The sequence below is a fragment of the Leptonychotes weddellii genome, chromosome 4, assembly GCF_054177405.1.
Source record: "Leptonychotes weddellii isolate Sample4059 chromosome 4, ASM5417740v2, whole genome shotgun sequence".
Lineage (NCBI taxonomy): Eukaryota > Metazoa > Chordata > Mammalia > Carnivora > Phocidae > Leptonychotes > Leptonychotes weddellii.
In genome coordinates this window covers 68,993,385-69,015,472 of record NC_138372.1, presented here as the reverse complement: position 1 = coordinate 69,015,472, position 22,088 = coordinate 68,993,385, and the positions used below count along the sequence as shown (strand labels likewise).

Below are 22,088 nucleotides of genomic sequence, written 5' to 3'. Positions count from 1 at the left end.
AAACTGTTCTTCCTCCTTTGTAGTCATTGCAAACAATGGTCATTGAACTATGACCATGAATGTGCATGTGCGCACACACACTGCAACAATTATCTTGCATTTTAGATGGATGTATATGAATGTTTATCTTTGCAACAGTATAAACGTCTTCAGAGCCAAGACCAAGTTTTGTGTTGTCAGAACTTAGCATGTCACATAGCATATAAAATAAAATGGTATAATGAATGAATGAATATGTTATTTTGCCTCTCCAACTATTCCTTAAGCTCCTTTGGGGCAGAGATGGAGCCTTAATTATTTTGTTTTCCCCATAATACTGAACACAGTCCTGGGCACCTAGTCACCATCCAATAAATACATACTGATATATTTGTAGTTTCCTGGCAAAAATTTCGTTGAACAGAATACTTCTCCCGATCACCACATATACTTAAATAAAAACTAGATATTAATCTGTTAAGGATGTTATAGAAGAGATTTCTATATTGGATGGGAACCTATAGTAAATCACCTCTAAATTCTCTGGCAATTCTGAAATTCTGCAATTTTTATTTTTAAAAGAAATTTAATTAGTACAGGACTACAAACTTCAGAGAATAGAATAAACCAGTATCATGAAATTATCACCATTACTCAAGAACCCCTAAATTTTAAGCTAATTTTTAAGAATCCTCGAAAGCCTAAAGTATACTGAAGAGTCAATGAACATTAAAAAAGCCCTCAAAAGTCCATTTGAAAACTGGTTGTTTAGAATGAAGGAACCATTTTCCCACAAAACAACATGGAGGTTTTTAGACTCTTAGAGAAGCTCATAAAATCCCATCCCTGGGTACAAGGTCAAGTATTAATACTGTTATAGAACTTAATCACTGCCCATAATGTAGTTTACTTTGGGAGGCCGGCAGTATACTTCTCTGCACATCATCTGAATAAATGGGCAACTGTCTGGATAAGAAAAAACTGGTTTTCACCACGGCAGTCAACTACAATTTTATTGTAAAACAACCATATATGGTCAAAACATAACAAATTCTCAGTTCTGTAAAATATATTTCACGGGTCTCACCGAACTGACTCTATAACTTGTTCTGCTGAGGTACCTCAATATCTGGAAGTTTCTTTGCTATAAGAGCATGATATTTTTTTCTACACAAATTTTGCCTGTAGTTTTCTAGCACATGAGGGCATATAACCATATACAAGTCAGGATGAGTTGATCTCTCTCTAGCACATTATTGCAATACAGCCTCAAAGGGCTTTTTTCCCCCAAATCTGTTGCTCAAACATAGGGCCTATCTCACTTCTTCGTCACTGGGCTTATGCTAATTATTCAATTATTCTAAGAATGATGCCCCCCCCCCCCTTGGTTTACCCAGTTCTAGAAGGCTGCGTTTAATCTCTGATATACTAAAGGAAGATTACTTGTTACTGGCTGCTTTTTCTACTTTTGGGGGAAGATCTGATTTTTATTACCTCTTCATTAATTACCCCACACAAAGCTTTTCTCTGGCAGTTTATGATTCAGTTTTAAGCAGCATGTTCATATAATTGTTTTTATTAAGACAGTCACTGAATTCTTAGAGCTGCTGAAGCATATTAATGCATCCACTCAACACATTTCTTGAGTGTGTGTCAAGTCTAAGACATGCAGGTGAGCACAAAGATGAATCAGACATGCATCCTGCCTTTTAGTAACTTCAAGTCTTGTAGGGACAATGAGATATGCTCTTGACATTTTCCACCATACACTCTGGCTAAAGTGTCAACGAAGGGTCATGCTAATTGCTTTAGCAGTTCATAAGGTCCTAGGTCCCAAACGCTGTAGGATTAAATTCTTTGTCCTAAATCTCACGGGTCAGACTTAAATCTGAAAGCTTGTATCTAAGACCTCTGATATTTGTTGGAGCACAGTACTCTAAGGCACTAGTAAGTTTAGGTCAGTTTAAGTTAATACTGATGTCAAACCTGATGAAGAGGATGCAAACAAGAAAAATTTCAAGGGGCCACCCTCCCTGTGCTCCCTCTGGACCTGGTACACTGGCCTCTTCTGTTTCCTTTGCTGGCATTCTCTTCCTCTAGATACCCACATCCCTCCTCTCTCAGTTCCTTTAATTCTGCTCAGATGTCACCTTGTCAGAGAGGACTTCCTTGATCACTCTATTTAGAGTAGGATACTTGTCACTCTCTCTCCTTATATGGCTTTACTTTTCACAATGCACTTATATCTGGTGTATTTTAAATTGTTTATTTTTTTTTTTACCAGGGACTTGTCATTTTTATCACTGCCTAACCTCACTGCTTAGCACTATTTATTATATATAGAGAACAAAGGAACACTGTTTGCATGACACATGGATTCTTGGGCCATTCACTTTTTGGAAGGGCATCTCCAAGAAGAGAAAACTCACTACTTCACATGACATTTTCAGAAAGTTCTTGACTTTTTGAAGGTCTGGGTTTGTACTGAGCCAAAATCTTCCCTCCTAAAAACTTCTGTTATTGGTTCTATTTGCTGTTCTAGGACACATGGAATAATTTTAAGCCATTTCAATTTTCCACATGGCACCTCTTCAAGTATCTGCTGTCTATTCTCATGTTCCATCAATCTTCTCAACTTTAGGCTAAGCATACCTTCTACCAGGCCTCAGACAGGGGGTGTGGGTTTCTCTCTTGTACTGGTCACAGTCTCTTAAGTTATAGTGTGAGATACCCACAAATGGATATACTATCTCTGTGATTTAAAGGTCTCAGCCCCTTTCCACAGCTGTTAGATGCTCACTGTACCTTAGCACTTGGCAAAAACTGTCTCATCTACTCTTCCTTGCTCACTCACCCCTTCATTCCATAGAACGAATTCCAGTGAGTGCTTACACCAGCCTGCTACTATTCTTTGTCCTGGGGATAGAGGATAAACCTGACATGAGGCATGGCCTTATGGAGTTTATATCACTTAGAGGTAATTCTTCCAGCTAGATTTTTGCTTTTGAAACAAAAGGATGATGAATCTTACAGCTAATGATTCTTCTACTTGTGGAATTTGGAGTTAAGAAATTCCCAGCTTGGAAAAAAAAAAAAAAAGCAGACATTTCCAGCTTGTGAAATACAATAGAAATATTTGCACAGAAACTTAGAAGTTTACAACTGAAAAAAAGGATGAGATTTAAATGGAGCACCTGACTCATATTCTACAAAGAATATTTAAATAAATTAGTTCATATAGTTGGGGTGGTGTGTATGTGTGTGTGTGTGTGTGTGTGTGTGTGTGTGTGTGTTAGGAAGAGGGGAACCTCAAGGGCAGAGGGTTGAATTATCCATATTCCTCAGTGCATAGTAATTATCATTCCTGCCATGCCTCTTCCTTCCTCCCTCCCTCTCTCTCTTTCTTTCTTTCCTTTTATTCCTTTATGCCATTCTATCCCCCATCACTGCCATAAGTGAACACTTGTCATATAAATTTTGGTATAAGTTTATCAAGTTTCTAAAAAAATCAAATTGGAATTTTATTAATATTGCTTTTAATTCATAAAATAATTTGTGGGGACTGGATCTCTTTGCAGTATCAATTCTGTGCTATCTAAGGACATATAATATCTCTCCATTATTTCAAATTGTCTTATATGTCATTTACTAGACATTTTAAAGCTTTCTGTGAAGTTCCCGTGTATTCTTGGTTAGCTTAATTCCTATATATATGATAGTTGTTATTTTGAATGGTATCTTATTTTTTTGTGAAATCTTCTAGTTGGTATGTATCTTCTAGTTGGGAATGTTTTATTACCTATTTTAAAAAGTGAGCACAAAACACTACTGGGTTAATTTTTTTAACTATACAAAGGCTAGATTCCAAAACAATAGAAATTATAAAATAAACATAACAAAAATGTAGGAGTTTATAAAGGAAAACAGAACTGTAGAGGAAGAAAGAACAGCACTCTTTATATTAAACAGAAGACTACAGATATAACCTAGAAACTTACTAGCCTTACAATTAAAATGTAGTCCCAGTATTAGCCGAATCTTTATCTCAGGGCTCCTGTGTGGATGAGAGGACCCATATGTTGTCAGTATCCTCAGTGAAATGGGAAGGAGGGGATTTCAAGAGGAAGCAAGTGAGCAGAGGAGGACTAGTGAGTCTGTTCGGCTGATAGGATTAGAGGACTGGAGAGGGTCTCCAAGTGCAGGGCCCTGATAAGAAGCACAAGATTATGCCCTCTATATCAGAGCAAACCTACTCACAGAGACCTTTAAACACAGGTCTTGGTGACTTATAACCCAGGATCAACAACAGAGACTAAATATATGGTAAATCTCATTTGCTTCTTATAGGAAAACACACACACACGCACACACACATACACACACCCCTAAAGTCTATCAGTGCTGTGTTATTTGAGGGAAAAGATGCATTATTAAACAATCAATAGGTAACATGATCATAACAATCCATAATAGTGAGATAAAAAGAAATGTTCCTCATTCACTAACTGGCATTGGATGGCACTAGATGATCTAAGAAAAGCATTTAGATTTATGCCCAGGTTAAACCCAAGAAAATGAGGTGAAAGGCACTCATATATTATATTCGTGGCCAGGAATTCACTGCACATTAAATTGTCAAGGTGATAGATGACAAGAGTAAAGTTCTAGGGAAGATCAAAAGTATCAGTTTGAATAAACCACCATAACAAGGAAGTCCTAACTAAGGCATATTTTAGTTACTTAGATGCAACAGGGACTTTGAAATAGTGTTTCCCTTACAGCATCCACCACCATCCTACAGAGATGGGAAAGGTTGCTCTTCAAAATTATTTTCGCCATCAAATGATTTGTTTTACATTCCTCAAAGACCCAAAGTAGAATGGTGACATGAGGTACACAGAAACTTTATAAAACAGATCTTAGATGAGGGCTTCATTTTCAGTCTACCCATTAGGGCCATCTGCTCTTTCATCAGAATTCTGAGTTTCACCTAAAACAATAGGCTAATCTAAGTAAGAATTTCTGAGTCTCCATCTCTAAATTCAAATTTGACAAAAGACAAAGATCTAGAAATCCAGATAGGATGGGACTGAGGGTGGGGGAAGGAGACAGAAGCCGGAATTCAGGGCACGTTATCAAAATGAACTCGTCTGGAATCGTTCTGGAGTCCATCATTTTTATCACCTCTACCTTCCAGTGAACCACCTGTGAGTCTTTTCACCTGCAGGCCCTTTGCTGTGGAGTTGACACTGAGGGCTCTAACTCAGAGAAGCAGAATTTACCTTAGTGTGCACCAAAATCAAGGTGGGGGTTGACTCTGACCAACAAGCTCAGGTGTCCCAAACTCCTCTCCAGGGTGACCCTGCTGGCCAGACTGCACCTGGGGATTGGGTTAAGTCCCCAAGGATTTTTTGGTAGGTGCTTTCAAGTCATTGAAATCATTCTCTTGGCTTTCTTTGCTTTCCTAATTCAGAAAGCAGGAAATGTCTTCTTGTGTAACAGTCACAAAGCAGTCCCCTTGGACTTCCAGGGGTCTTGTTTCTTCCAGTTCCTGTTTCTGGTTTCTAACTACTAACTCTATATTTGGTAACTGCCTGCCTGTGGGCTGTTTTGGATTTGGTCATAATAAAATAACCTGGAGGCACGGAGCAGAGATCTAAAGCAATCTTATTTTTCCAGGAAGCAATGTGTTGACCTTTCGGGATTTGTTCCCTTTTATTGAGTGTGTTGAGTTTTAAATAGTGTTGTTTATGGCACAAAGTTGGGTGTTTACACGATTGGTCCTGAAGGGTGTATGACTGTACAGGAATGGGATATGTACAGTCTCCTAGTTTACAATGAGTTCACATTTGCTTCTAATGTGCACTGATATCATCTAAGGAATGCTTTTTATACATGCTCTTATTGCATGGCAGTCTCAAAAATAGCTACTTGCTTGGAAATGGACAAATATTTGTCCGAAGAGTAAGACCCGAGTGTTGACTGTAAGCCTTTTACATCAGGGCAAAAAAGAATGGGCACGGATAACAATGGATTCATAGGTAACAACTTCCTCCTTTCTCCAGCATTTTCAAAATGCATAGTGTCAAACCTCTATGAACACAAGATATTTTTAAAAGATTTTATTTATTTATTTATTTTGAAGAGAGAGAAAGCACATGAGCATTCGTGCACAGGGGAGAGGCGGGGAGGGAAAGGAAGAAAGAGAAACCCAAGCAGTTCCGTGCTGAGCTCAGAGCTGAGTGGGGCTCGATCTCATGACCAAAACTGAGATCAAGATCTGAGCTAGGGGCGCCTGGGTGGCTCAGTCGTTAAGCGTCTGCCTTCGGCTCAGGTCAGGATCCCAGGGTCCTGGGATCAAGTTCTGCATCGGGCTCCCTGCTTGGCGGGAAGCCTGCTTCTCCCTCTCTCACTCCCCATGCTTGTGTTCCCTCTCTCGTTTTGTCTCTGTCAAATAAATAAATAAAATCTTAAAAAAAAAAAAAAAAGATCTGAGCTAAAACCAAGAGCCGGACGCTCAACCGACTGAGCCACCCAGGCGCCGCAGAACACAATATTTTAGGAATAAACAATCAACTTTTACTTGCCATTGGAAGAAGCCATTTCGAAAAGAGTTGAAAAGCTATCAGACTACTGTTTTATCACCACTGAGTGCTCTTGAAACCCTACCTTAGATTTTGCTTTGTCATGTGTTTGAACCATAGGAATAACTTGTTTTGTAAATAAGATCAGAAAGAATGATCACACTTCCATTTTACAAAGGGAAACCCAAGGCATAAAAACCTATTTTATGATACGATTTTAATGATTATTTAAGTATTTAAACTATTGCCTTGGAATTGGGAAAGGAATTTCAGTTTCACAGAGAACCTTTTGTTTATGATATTATCAGTCATTAAGCCAATTTCAGAGGATTATATGAGAACTAAAATAAGAGCTCAAATTCTTCCCCTAAGGAACATTACTTTCATTTGTAATACAGACATATAGGATGTTTTTACTTTCTTAAGTAATTTATACCATATTTTATTTTTTGTTTCTTTAATGTTTACTATAGGTTGAAAGTTACTCTCTTTTATGGCAGGTGTATAGTGAATAATCTTTTAGAAAATCTAAGATGTAATTCAGGATATTCATTCTTTCTCTTTCTATTTTCCCTTTTAGTCATTTTGCACTTGTTTTTATACTTACGATTCTGTTTCACAAGCCAATATTTGGCCCTATGATCTGTGCAACTGTAATGATTCCATATTATTCCACAGCAGTGTGCACAGGGATGAAAGGTACAGGCTGGAGAATCAACAGCAGATCTGAACATATTTTGCATCCCTTTTGGCTTTGGGACAAATTACCTAACCTTTCAGATGAAAATTCTCATCTGAAAAAACGGGACTAATCTACCTCTACAGTTTTCTTCTAAAGAGCTAAAGTACACAGAGATTCTAGGACAGGTTCCCTTATCAGGGTTACTCAATGGAAATGCTATCAGCATTCTGGATAAGACAATTCTTCTGCTGTGTGGGAATGTTCCACCACACTGCAAGATGCCCCCTAAAAGGCCATTAGTACCTATCAATGAGGGCTTTGTAAAATGATCCTGTCTTCTGTTTGTGCGTATTTTCCTTCCATTCCTTTAATATATATATACAAAATATACAAATATACTAAACCATATATATATATATATATACTAAATCATATATATATCACACACACATATATATATAAATCATATATATATATAAAATCATGCATTGAGACTTAGCTCAATTTACATCTCAAGTCCCTAACTTCCAGCAGCTGAAATGACATCATATTTAATGCTCTTGAACTCTACTGCCATTGAGGGGCACTGAATGGCACCACTTAGGGATTTCTATGATCTTTAGACTATTAGCGATCTGAAGGCTGGGCTGTGCTGTATTTCTCTTTCAGCGTCTAGCACCCCACACAATGCCTGACATATTGTGGGTACTGAGGGATGTTTGTTGAATCAAATGGTCTACTCCCTATGAATTCTGAGCCTGGAAGCCTTCACACTCTGATGCAATCTTCCTTTGAGGCATTTCACACTGTTTAGAGCCTTGACATCTCAGACTACAGTCCATGGATCTAGTTAACCGAGGTCTGTTTTCTTTTAAAGGCTGTAAGGATGAAACCTGTGTGAAAGGCCCAGGGTAGGTCACTCTCTGACGAGCCCCGGTGGCGCTGGGCGGGCTGCTACGTGGGGAGCACCAAGGGCCACTGCACAGCAGAGAGATGTGACAGGGCTATGCTCCAGGAGGATGACTCTGCCCATGGCACAGGAAGAGATGATCAAGTCATGCTTGAACTGACTTGAGCTCATTCACTTGTCCCTTCTGAGCTCACTGTGGGCACACTTCTTAAATGTTCATTACAGACATTTTCATAGGTTCATGCTCTCGTTTTCATTTTGTTCCAAGTGAACTACTAGTTCTTTTAAGATTTTATTTATTTATTTGAGAGAGAGCACAAGAGAGTACGAGCAGGGGGAGGGGCAGAGGGAGAAGCAGACTCCCCGCTGAGCAGGGAGCCTAACTCGGGGCTCGATTCCAGGACCTTGAGATCATGACCTGAGCTGAAGGCAGATGCTTAACCAACCGAACCACCCAGGCGTCCCAAACTACTAGTTCTTATAAGACACTCTGTGCGGTTTCTCTTTTCTGCGTTTCATCCTGCCATGGGATACACGAATGAGGGAAATGATTCCCACACTCTGTAAGCAGGTCCTGTGGCAGGGCCGGGTGCCATGACATGGTAATAAAGTAAAACAGAAGGAGTCCTCCTGTCCATGTCACCTCCCTCTCTAGTTCCCAAACCGGCCATTCTAAATATTTCCCTTCTCCTTGAGGGCCTTACTCCATGCCTTCCTTGTTGCCACATCCTGCCACCTCCCTGACCCTCACCAGCTCCCCACAGATGTGTTGCTTTCTACCTCACAGAAGCCATAAGGCATTAACTCTCATCTTTCTGTGCCTTCCCCCCCACCCCCGACAAAATGCATCTATAGCCATCATTCCTGATCTGGTGGAAGATGCCGCTTCCCCCCCAAATCAAGGGTTATCCTGCCACCTGGATCCTGAATCCATCACCTCCTTCTTTGTGAAGATGACCATCCTTCTTCACCTAGCCTGAACTCCTCGGTCTTATAGGCAACTGCTGACTTAACAGGTCTACTTGGATATCTAGTTATGCTCAAAAACAAACTTTTCCCAGATGCTCAGGCCTAAAAACCTTACAGTCATGATTTCTTTCTTTTTCTTCATATATCACATTCCATCTTTCACCAATCTTAGTGCTTATCCTTCGAAATATATCCAGAACCACAGCTTCAATCCTGGTGCAAGCCATCTGATTCATGTCTTGCCTGGATTATGGCACTGGCCTTCTAAATAACCCCCCTGCTTCTACCCTTGCCTCTTACACTGTATTCTTAACAACTAGAGTGGTCCTGTTGAAACACAAATCTGATACTGACAACCTTCTGCTTGAACCTCCAAACATGTCCCATTTTGCTCAGAGCAAGGCCCAAACCTTTACAGGGGCCAACAAGGTCCTACGTGATCCACCACTGTGGCCTCTCAGGCCTTATTCTTCTACCTGCCCCTCCCTCACTCTGCTTCAGCCCCCCTGGCCTTGAGGCTCTTCCTCCAGCATGCCATGAACACCTCTGCTTCAGGCCTGGAACATCACCAGGGGTCTTTCTAGGTTCATCTCAACATTCAGACTCTATGATTATCCTAACACTCATCTGACCCCGAAATCACTTAGAAAGATCCAGGATTAAAGTCACAGCTTGCCAGCAAAGCAGCATCAAGATTTCTACCTTTGGAGGAACCTTCATAACTGTATGGTCCACACCCTGCCCAGGACCTCGTCGCTCCGCGAGCCCCTCCTCCCCAGATCATCTCAGGCACAAGGAAAAGAAATCCACTGGAGGTGGGGTCTGCCTTTACCCTGGCTTAAAATCCTTATGCTCCAAAGGGACTGATATCAGTTGTAACTCAATAGATATCCTTTCTGTGCGTCAAGGGACATGCCCAGTTAGAGGTGTCCCCACAATCACAGAAGTCCCGTGGTGTGGCTTCCTCCCAGGCATCTGTCATTCCTCCAGTGCAGATGCAGTTGACCAAACAGCAGTCATTTCTACCATCAGCAATGTTGCCTAGTAACACAGCTAACATTCTACTTTTATCAGGTCTCCCGGGAAACAGAGCTAGAAAGTTGAGAAAGTCAAATGTCAAATTCTCCTGGAGAAGGGGAAGGGATCTGTGAACACTTTGTCCATGTGTCTCTTGCTTTTGCTCTTCTCTGCCAGGGAGGCTCCTCCCTGGACATCTGCCTGGCCTGCTCCTGCACTTCCTTCAGTGCCTTCATCAGAAGTCACCTTCCCAATGAAGGCTTCCCGTTGGAGAATTGCAACTCCTAACATCACCTGCTGAGACCATCCCCGTATGCTCTCCGTTCTTTTCCATTGTCCTTATTACCTTCTAATATATAGAATTCACTAACTGGTTTTTTTCTTATTTGGCTTTCCCACAGAATTTAAACTCCATAAGGCGGTGATATTTGCCTTTTACTTTTTCCTCCTGCATCGATAATTCTTAGCACCTAGGACAGTACCTGGGACACCGTAGGTTCTTCAACAACCATTTGTTTTATTTACTAATGAACGTATGTCCTTTCTCTCTTTCAAGCTCTAGTTTTTCACTGGCATCCTTTTTGAGGGGTAGAGGAAGGGCAAAACGTTTTCAGGCTATAAATAAAAAGCAGCGTGGGGTTAGAGATTAAGAGGAGAGAATTTGGGGTCAAACTGCCTGGGTCTCAGCAAGCAACCTCACCTTGGAGGTTTCCCTAAGCTCTTTGAGCCTTTGTTATCTCACTGGAAATGGGGATAATAATAGTACCTACATCTTATGGTTGCCATGAGGATGAAATGAGTTAAAATATGTGTGAAGTATTCAGAAGAGTACCTGACACTTAGGAAGCACTATGTGTTAACTATTACTGAAATCAACTTTTTTTTTTTTAAGGGAGGGAGAGAGAGGGTTGGTGGGGAGGGGCAGAGGGAGAGAGAGAATCCTAAGCAGGCTCTACGCCCAGCACAGAGCCCTATGCAGGGCTCTATCTCATGACCCTGAGATCATGACTCTCTCAAGTAAATGAATAAAAATCTTAAAAAAAAAAAAAGAACTGGAACAGTTCAAACCCTGGTTTGCCCCCTATCACAGCACCTAAGGAAATACAGCATAATTGCTCATCATTTTACCACCTAGACCAGGAAGTTCTTTATTTTTATTTTTTAAAAGATTTTATTTATTTATTTGAGAGAGAGAGAGAACATGAGCAGGGGACAGGAGCAGAGTGAGAAGCAGGCTCCCAGCTGGGCAGGGAACCCGATACGGGGCTCCATCCCAGGACCCTGGGATCATGACCTGAGCCGAAAGCAGATGCTTAACCAACTGAGCCACCCAGGTGCCCCTCCAAGTTTTTTTTTTTTTTTTTTTAAGATTTTATTCATTTACTTGAGAGAGGGCAAGAGTGAGAGAGAGCACAGAGAGAAAAGGAGAAGCAGATTCCCCACCGAGCAGGGAGCCCCATGCGGGGCTCAATCCCAGGACTCTGGGATCATGACCTGAGCTAAAGGCAGATGCTTAACCAACTGAGCCACCAAAGCTCCCCGGTTCTCCAAGTTTTAATACAGCCATCCCCTTTTCTCTCTTCCCCAAGCCCAGTGACCCTCCTCTGTACTCCCTTAGTGCTTTATGGATGCCTCTATCATAGTATAACACTTATTGCTGGTTTATTTAGTTTTCCCCGAGAAATGAACTGCTTTTATATATATATGTATCTTCAAACTACAGTGCCTGGCACATAACAGGTATGCAAAAAGTATCTGGATTCAATATGTGAATATATAGCATCTACATAGAATAAATTTTGATTGGGTTACATTTTAATTCAGAAATAAACTTGGGGAGGGGCGCCTGGATAGCTCAGTCAATTAAGCAGCTGGCTTGATTTTGGCTCAGGTCATGATCTCAGGGTCATGAGATCGAGCCCTCTGTTGGGCTGTGCGCACAGCGCGGAGTCTGCTTAAGGTTCTCTCTCCCTTTGCCCCTACCCCCACTCACACACTCATGCGTGCGCACATTCTCTCTAAAATAAATAAATAAATAAAAATCTTTTAAAAAATGGGGTAAAATAATGTTGTCACCTCAAAATGTTGGTTCTTTCAGAAAATCCTATGAGGGGTTAGTATAAGAGGTAAAGAAAAGAAAAAGGTTCTACTTTGGCCACATAAATGACGCTGTGGCTGTACATGCTATATTTTACTATATTTTACTATAAACCCAACTTTGAAAGATAAGGTGTAATCAGTTATTTCCTGGACTCTTCCTTCCCCTAAACAAAACACAAGATAACTTGATGTTAGTGGCATCAAGTATTACTTGACCATAGGCAACTGCTGTTTGGGCTCAGTGAAGTCTTACAAGTACCATATTTACCTTATTAGGAAAGTTCAGTAAATATGTGTTTTGGGCTCCCTGCCACGACTACAAACACCACACACAGGTAGAGAAGGGCAACTAGTACTTACGTAGTTAAAAATCACACTGCCAGCTCTTTTTAAAGGTCTCGATAGCTTAATGTCTTGTTCTGGCTTCCGTTCTGACCTGAGTCTAGGCACCTACCTGGAGAGTACACCCGAACACACCGATCATCAGCATAGCCACCGAAAGGTAGTCGGTAAACACATCCCACCACGGTTTCAGCACACGGAAGGCAGGCTGCTGCTCAGAGAACTGCCGGAATTCTGTCACCGGAATCATGTTGCTGAGAAAGGAAAGGCTGTGAGTTAATTTATCTTCATGCACAACACACCGCATTAACAGTATTCGAAATGCTGCTCCAACCCGTGAGAAACAGTCTGGATCAGTCCAGGAGTTGTCATGGCACCTGAGTTTCTTATGAAGCCAATGAATAAAACCACCAGTAGAGTGGTTTCTGCATGGAAAACACAAGTCCTTTACTGACTATTATCCCATAAGTGGGTTCCCTTTGGCTCCATGTGGACCAGAGAGACCATGGTCAGGGCAGAGCATTATTTCCTGGACTCTTCCTTCCCCTAAACAAAACACGAAGGTGCCAGAGAGAACAGAGCCCAACCTTTGAAATGTTTCTACTATTTACCTTACCACCCTGCGTGGCTGCTTTAAACTCTTTTAAATGTAATCTCAGCATTGGTTTGTGTTATTTACTGATCTCTCTTTGTAAAATAATAGTGCTTGCTACCTGGGAAGGCAGACGACTTTGCCACATGGTCCTTGTCTTATAAGAGGGAAGATCTCATCAGTGGTGGTTACCATAGGGGGAGGGGATGCTCTGGAAAGGACTTCATTTTTTCTTGCCTCCCATTTTTTTGTCCCTGTGCTTTTGACTTGATTTCTTTTCTCTATTTTCTGTATTCCTCATATTTCACTGTGGACCTCAAATTCATCCTGATTTTCTCCTCTGAGAAATCAGTTGTCCCTGGAAATGTCTATCTCTATCGAAATAACAGAAGATAAATGAAGAGGATGCACCTGAGACTCTGGGGGGAAGGGGAAAGAGGACACATCCTCTTCTAGTCTGCATTGTACTTTCTCACGGCTCAGTCCCACTGCCTTTACTGTGATCCGGGACTTGAAGTTCATCATCCCGCTACTGTGAGAAGGAATGTTCTTTCCTTATCTCATGGCAACGAATAAGGGTAGCCAATGTGAGACAAAAAGAACATTTCTCTCCCTTTTGCCACCTTTGGATCCAATAATCTAGCTCTCTGCATCCACCCTTGTTACTCCGTCCTAATGAAAGAGCAAGGGCAACGCGACATTGGCTGCTTATTCTCCCAAGCCTTGTTTGTGTTATGGATCTTTCCTTCCTGAATACTGAATTAAGGGCTGTACGATAAACAGCCCAAAGCAAAGCAAAGCAAAGCAAAGCAAAGCAAAGCAAAGCAAAGCAAAGCAAAGCATCTTCTTTGAGTTCACAGGTGGTTTATCTTTGGAAACTACTAGCATGTTATCCATTCTGTCTTGTTGTTTTAGCTGACTTCCTTAAGCAGTGATTTGTCTTCTTTTTGGATTTGTTCCTTAACATGATGTTGAAAATTTCAACTGCCTGGTGCTGCCATCACCTATGACCCACCTACTTGACATCTGTGTAGCATTTGAGATGACTTTTTTTTTTTTTTTTTACCATTTTCTCATTTTATCAAAGCACCACTTTCCTAACTCCATTCTGTTACTTCCGCTGGGCTGCAAGCTTCTTGAGGGAAGAACCTATATGCTATGCCTATGTGTCCTCAAAACATAGGTTGCCAGCAAGCCACACAACCTAAATAAAGAACTTTGGCAAATTCCCAGCATCCTTGACATTTCAGACTAGTTCAAAATTTGATGTCCTGACACTTCATGACCTCTTTGCTTCTCCGTGAATCATTACAACCTCACTGCCCCAAATGTTTCCTAGTCCCGAAGGTTCCACTGGCAGTCACAGAGGCTCTCGTCCGCTTCACCTCCAAATTCTGCTTCAGAAGCTACTGTCCTATTCTATTTTGCATTCCCATCACTCACCACAGTCCCCGGCAAACCGGAGGAGACCCTGAACAACTGTTGTTGAATAGGTGAATGAGAGCATTCCGATGCTTATTCACGGAGCGGTGCTCCTCCGCGTCAGATCGGGGGTGAGCCCGACCAGCTGCCCGGACAGCGTTAACCAGGGCTGCCCCTGTGCTCTGGTCTACGTTCTTGGATGGATTTCTTGGTTGTTTCCCTCACGGTAAGTTCCTGTACCCCTTGGGGGGAACTGGGCTTGTTCTTTAAAGTGAGGAACAATTTCAGGAATAAAATGCACCCGTGTAGAGCAGTGGTTTTCAAGTTTTTTGATCTCAGGACCCCTTCATGCTCTAGTTGTAAGAAGGACCTCAAGGCACATCTTTTTAAAAAAGATTTTATTTATTTATTTGACAGAGAGAGAGAGAGTACAAGCAGGGGGAGTGGCAGGCAGAGGGAGAAGCAGACTCCCCGCTGAGCAGGGAGCCTGATGCAGGACTGGATCCTGGGACTCGAGGATCATGACCTGAGCCGAAGGCAGATGCTTAACCAACTGAGCCACCCAGGCGCCCCTCAAGGAGCATTTTTTTTTATGTGGATTGCACCACTCAATATTTACCATATTAGAAAACACACGAGTATACTTTACTTCAGCCACTGTAATTGAAACCAAGAAAGTTTAAAATCTATATATTAACTAACAAAAATAAACATATTACATGTTAAATTAACATTATGAAAAATAACTCCAGTCTCCAAAACAAAAAAAAATTAAATAAATGAGAATAATAGCATTGTTTTACACTTTTGCAAATCTCTTTAACATCTGGCTTAATGGAAGATAGCTGGATTCTCATATCTGCTTCTGCATTCAATCTGTTGCAATATGTTATTTTGATAGAAATTTATGAATCAAATAGATATGCAGTTGGAAAACAGAGGAGTATCTTAATAGCCCTTTCATATAATTGTCGATACTAATTTTTGATAATATATCAAACTGACGTGGTTAGCTGGATTATGGAATCTGAAAACTATATCAGCAAACTTTTCAAACTTCATGATATTAAAACTCATTCATCTATCTTGTACTTCGAATGGATCTTTTACCCACACATGGTTTGTAACATCATACATTGGTCATCAGGAAAATATTGGCTCATGGAGTTATGCAGATCTTCCCAATGTTGACAAATTTATAAAAAAAAATAACATTTGTTCATATCATCACTGCTTCCATGAGAAAAGTTTAAAGGAATGGGAATTTTTCCAAAATTCTAATCACCATTGAAAGTTTGAATTTCATTTCTGGCAGGAAATAGTATCAGTAGCTTTTCTTGAAGCATTAGGCTCACTTCATTCATTTTGAGAAAATATATTCCACATACTAAAGTCTGAAAAATCAGTTGTTTTAGTCAAATAAAAGTGGTGTAATAAGATAAAGTAGCTAATTTAACTTTCAACCCAAATAAGGACTTTTCCTTGAGACAACCATTGTACTGTGCAATGCAGCAGAAATGCTTTATGTATTCTCCATCATACAGTGCATTAATACAATATGTAGTCATGGGCTGTGTTATTAAAATAATTTTTGGGGGTCAATAAGGACATGAAATGAAACTGGTATTATTTTTAAAGTTGTAAGTGTATGCCAGTGAAGAATATAATCACCACAGTACAGTCTGAAACCTCTATCTTGTTTCATGCTGAGGTGCCCACCATCACTTTTGCATCAAAATGAAAAGGATACACACAAAAAAAATCTTAGCATTAAAAAATAGTTTTGACCTTGTGGACTCCCTAAAAAGGTTTAGGCCACCAGGGTTCCATGAACCACACTTTGAGAAGGACTGAGATAGAGGCTCACTGTTCTTTTCTTTATCTGCAGCTCTTGTTAAAAAAGCAAACCCTGGGCACTCAGACTAAGCAAAGTTCTCTGAGTCCTTGGCCAAGTTGCCTTCACAGGCACTAGTCTCTCAATATGGAAAATAAAGACAAACTAAGAATCTAAGAAACTTAAGTATTATGCACTGCTTCCTAATACTGGCACAGCCTGATTAAGATGGGTTCTTAGAAAGAAGACATACACATGACCAACAGCATATAAAAAAATGCTCAACATCACTCGGCATCAGGGAAATACAAATCAAAACCACAATGAGATACCACTTCACACCAGTCAGAATGGCTAAAATTAACAAGTCAGGAAACGACAGATGTTGGCAAGGATGCAGAGAAAGGGGAATCCTCTTACACTGTTGGTGGGAATGCAAGCTGGTGCAGCCACTCTGGAAAACAGTATGGAGGTTCCTCAAAAAGTTGAAAATAGAGCTACCCTATCACCCAGCAATTGCACTACCGGGTATTTACCCCAAAGATACAAATGTAGTGATCCAAAGGGGCACCTGCACCCCAATGTTTATAGTAGCAATGTCCACAATAGCCAAACTATGGAAAGAGCCCAGATGTCCAACAACAGATGAATGGATAAAGAAGATGTGATATATATTTATATACAAGGGAATATTACTCAGCCATTAAAAAAATGAAATCTTGCCATTTGCAATGATGTGGATGGAACTAGAGGGTATTATGCTGAGTGAAATAAGTCCATCAGAGAAAGACAATTATCATATGATTTCACTCAGGTATGGAATTTAAGAAGCAAAACAGAGGAGCATAGGGGAAGGGAGGGAAAAATAAAACAAGGCAAAATCAGAGAGGGAGACAAACCATAAGAAACTCTTAATCAGAGGAAACAAACTGAGGGTTGCTGGAGGGGAGGGGGATGGAGGGTTGGGGTGACTGGGTGATGGGCATTAAGGAGGGCACTGGATGGAATGAGCACTGGGTGTTATATACAACTGATGTATCACTGACCTCTACCTCTGAAACTAATAATATATTATATGTTAATCAATTGAATTTAAATAAAAAAAAAAAAGATGGGTTGTTAGAGAAACAGCTGGTCAAGATGACACAGCCTTTTAGTGTTTGAGCTCTGAACACACTTCATCTCTTTTGGGTAAGTGTATGTATATGGGCATGTTTATGTACCTGCCATGTTATGTGTGCACATATATACTACATATGAATGTATGTAGACAGATGTATAATACATACCCACACACAGGCTTTATTATTTTAACATATCATAAGGCTCAAAGGTGATATCCAGCACAGCAATAATCCTTGGAATTATTTTGGATGCAAAAAAGGGTAGGGATAAAGAAGTTGATTAAAAACCTCTAATAACTAAAGAGAGGACAGATGGACCTTGTGCTCGCTGATTGAAAAAAATTTTTTTTTGTATTCTTCTTTCACAAATTTCAGCACCTCTGATGAAAGACATGCATAACAGGGACTATACTTGGTCTCTCTTTCATTATTATTGTAGCTTCTGATTGATTTGTTACCATTTCAAGAGTTAGTGTTTCAAGCTGAAGGAGTCACTTCTGAAAATTAACTGCTTGGGTTTAAACAGTTTTTTCCCCTAAAGATCAATCAGCATAATTTTATTTCTATTTTTTTTCTATTTTAGAAATGTCAATGATTATCTCTTTATTTCTTCCAACTTGAAATTCCAACTTAATATGTAAGAGTTTAGTTTACCTAATTAAATAATGTCCTTGGAAATATGGTATTTCAATTCAATCATGAGATTCTGGTATCCTAATTAAAATTATATAATTTTTACATTATGTTATATATCTGCCTCTGTGTCCTTTTGCAGAAATCCATGTGCACTTCCTTATTAAGAATACTTATTTCCAAAAGTCATTTTAATGGCTCTACAAAATTTACTTCTCTAAAAGATTGTATCATATAATTCTTTGGTAAAGAATATTGGTAAAGTTAGTTGCAAACCCAGAGTTTCTTATTTCTTTCATTTATTTGGCTCTCCCTGAACAATCCGTCTTCTTCCCTCTCAGGAGAATCTTAATACCGTCTTCTCCAGAATTAATTACACAGAGCAAATTCTGCTCTATTAACCCTTACCTTTAAGAACGTGAAACTTATTCTACTTCTATTCAAACCTGATTGCTATCACAGTTCTCCAATGCCTATCGGGCAGTTACGGCCAGCATTTGTTTTGTTCTACATTTTTCTGGAAGCTGGAAAGTGGCATCACCTTTAGACAGTACATCCATACACCATTCAAGGGAACAAGAGCCAATTCCAAATGATAACAGGTATTGTAATTGTAATGTGGTGAGTGGCCCATTATAAAAATGAATTTAAGCACATGAAATATGAATTCTACAGAAAAGAAATCCACATACATTGTTCATCTATGTTACTAAATCAAATGGCCAATTCTCAGCCCTCACCTATTTGCTCTATCAGCATATCAGCAGCATAGGCATAATTTGACCATTCTTTATTTCACTTTCAGGATGCCACAGCCTGATTGGAAAGATCCTCTTTCCCTGGCTGTTCCTTCTTTAACTCCTTTGCTGTTTCCTCCTCTTCGACCTGACCTCTGACTTTGGAGTGCTCAGTGCTCAGTCTTTAGTCCTCTTCTCTTCCCAAAGTCTTTCTTCGTCTGGTGATTGCATCTAGGCACAGTGCTTTAAAGAGCATCCATAATAAACACAAATTCATATCTGCATCCAGAGTCATGGACCCAACTGTCTACTTGACATCTCCATGTGGATATCCACCAGACACATTAAATGCAGTATGTTCCAAACCCACTCCAGTTCTCTTATTCCTACCTCCTCCTAACTCCAACAAAGCCCCGTTTCTCTTGCAACTTTCCTATCTCAGTCAATGGAACTCCATCTTTCCAGTTGCTTAGGTTAAAAAACTGGGAGTCATCCCTGATTGTTCTTTGTCTCTTACATCCCACATCCAATCTGCCAAAATATGTTGTGTTCCTTAATTTTTTGTCTGTCTCCTACAAGAATGTAAATTTCATGAAGGCAGGTACTTTTCAGCTCTATTTTGTACATTGATGTATCCCAACTATCCAGAAAATAATGCTTGACATTTAGTAGGCACTCAATGTTTGCTGAATAAATTAGTTGAAAATGCATAATTTTAATGAAGGATGGGGTGGGGGGTGCAATTGCCTTTAACTTTAGAAATAATCATTATAAAGGCAAAGTGTGTCTCTGAGCAATGTCATGGGAGGAAGATCCCATGGTGCAGGGCCAGGACATCAGCTGGTGTCCTGAGGCTAGTGTGGAGAAGGGGTGCAAGTGAGGAAGAACACAGAAATACCATGATTTATTTAGGGGTTCTTCCCAGCTGTACCCAAAGGCCCCATAAATCCAAATAAAGTCATCAGGATATGCTCAAAACATCAATTATAAAAGTAAAACAAACTGCTTTTCTTCTGGCAGTACAATGATAGAAATAAAAAACAGGAGAAAATGCCAAATTGTCCAGTTCCTAAAATGATACCTTTCTCTCTTGGGAGAACATGACTCTACATTGTGTTTTACTCTGTAGTTGTGGTACACATGACAAAATATCTCTAGAAAAATCCACCAAAGATCAACTCCATGGTTCTACAGAAATATATTCAATTAAAAGAAAATCATAAACAAGTCATAAAATTTTAGAACCTGAATGGCACTTCAGAGATGATCTCGTCAATAACTCTCCTTTTACGATTGATAAACTTGAGCCGAGAGCTTAGGTGACTTGCCCAAGGAACACAGCCAATGGTAAGCCATAACCTCTAACCAAATCTTACCCCTTATAGCTCTTAGTTAATACTATATCATGCTGATTCGAATGTAAAGAATTTTAAATATCCTAAGAAACAAATTGTTTAAGTAGAATTTCTCCTGTATTTAATTTCTCTTTTCATATTCCTATTTGATGGTATGAAATTTTAAAAAGCTATTATTAATACATTTATTTAAATGATTCTTGAGCTCTACTGGCCTTACAGTCCCATAAAGCAAGAATTTGACTCAGACAGAATGGGAAGAGGCCAGTGAAACTTGCAACCCAATGGATACTTCTGTGTTATTATCTCCTTGCATATTTCCATGATGTCATGTCAAATTAATGGCCCAATCACATTATTTGGAAAATATTCAAATTGAGCTTAACCTGTTTTTCTAAGAGTGGTAGTGGAGGTGGGAAGCAAAAATTACCCCTACCTAGCAAATCACGTTCTTAAAAAAAAGATATACCTCTTCCTCATTATACCTTTCACATACTTAAAGAAAAATCCCTTTAATCATTCTACTTCAGGTCCTACATCTCAAGGACTTTGCTTTGCATGATGGTTTCCAGTTATGTTTATCGTAGTCAGAAGCTTTTGAATCCACTAAAAATTTGTTACATATGATGATCACCAGCTGAATTTTTTTTCTCACAAGCATGGATTACCTTTATTTACTCATGCACTTGCTATAGAATAATGGGAGTGTAAGATATGTCAGGTACTGTGCTAGGTGCTAGGGCAATGGAAGTGAACAGAACAGAAGACAAGGTACCTGTCCTCACCCCTGTATTAAAGAAATTCCTATGAAAGCATCAGTTATAATTGGTCTGCTTTGTAAATGTGACTGATTAGTGTTTCCTGTGCCAATGATGCCTTTAAAGAGGTTATTTTTACTCTACTGAAGACAGGGTTTATATCTTGTTTATCTCTGTGTCTTCTAGAAAACAACACAATGCCTTAGAATGGACCTCAATTCCCATTTGTTAAATCAAACTAGGCCTCCATATACACACATACTCACACATAGATACACACACCCATTTGCGCATTTTGTAGTAAGGACCAAGCTCTTTCTTCTATTATTATCCTCTGTTAAAAGTATGACACTGTTATAAATAAAAGAGTAAATACTACCATATAGCTTCACATTGTAAATAATGATTATTCAAAGAACATGCACTACTGAAGAGTGTTTGAGAAGAAGAAAAGAGTCAGGAATAATTTATAATTTCAAAGTTAAGGATCATTGAAATTTTAATGCACAAAGTTCTGTCACTGGTGCTAAAGAGGATGTGTCAATCAATAAGGACTTCTTAGGTCCAGCGTGTACCCAATGGCCAAATTTTGTGACTCCCTTATCAGAACATTGCTCTATTAAGAAACAAGAGACAGAAAACAGATCCATACATATGATAATAATGGTCTGGAATACTGCACTTCTAAATCTCGGTGAGATCCTAAAAAAAGGCTTTGTTTTCTTTGGAATTTTCGTCAAAAAGCTTCAGCTTCATCCATATGACACTAATAACTATTTAATGCTTATGGTGTACATTTCAAGTAAATGTGAATTCAGAAATCTTTTCTAAAATGAGGCTGCATTGTGATCTAAAAAGCGATCATAAAGGATTATCATCAAATGTTACCCACTACCTTCCTCATCTCTGTCATTGTGAATTTACAGACAGTCTCTCCGAGAAATATGGCTTCGGCTCTCGGCATCCCACTGGTCTTCCTGGTCACTCTTTGTTTCAGGTTGTTTCTCTCTCCTTTAAAGCAGGAACAGTCTTGCAGGAGGCACAGTGTAC

The 22,088-nt window shown here is 39.7% G+C and overlaps 1 protein-coding gene across 3 annotated transcripts in view; it reads right to left on the bottom strand.

Moving 5' to 3' along the window:
* The window catches only part of LRRC8C (leucine rich repeat containing 8 VRAC subunit C), an 81,814-nt gene that overhangs the window by 23,267 nt on the left and 36,459 nt on the right, over positions 1–22,088 (bottom strand). For all 3 annotated transcript variants that reach the window (XR_014144962.1, XR_014144963.1, XM_081818749.1), the window contains exon 2: positions 12,696–12,837. Coding sequence is in view for 1 of the 3 variants with exons in the window: in XM_081818749.1 (XP_081674875.1) it covers positions 12,696–12,833 (138 nt within the window). In the remaining 2 variants the exon portion in view is untranslated. The remainder of the gene's footprint in view (positions 1–12,695; positions 12,838–22,088) is intronic.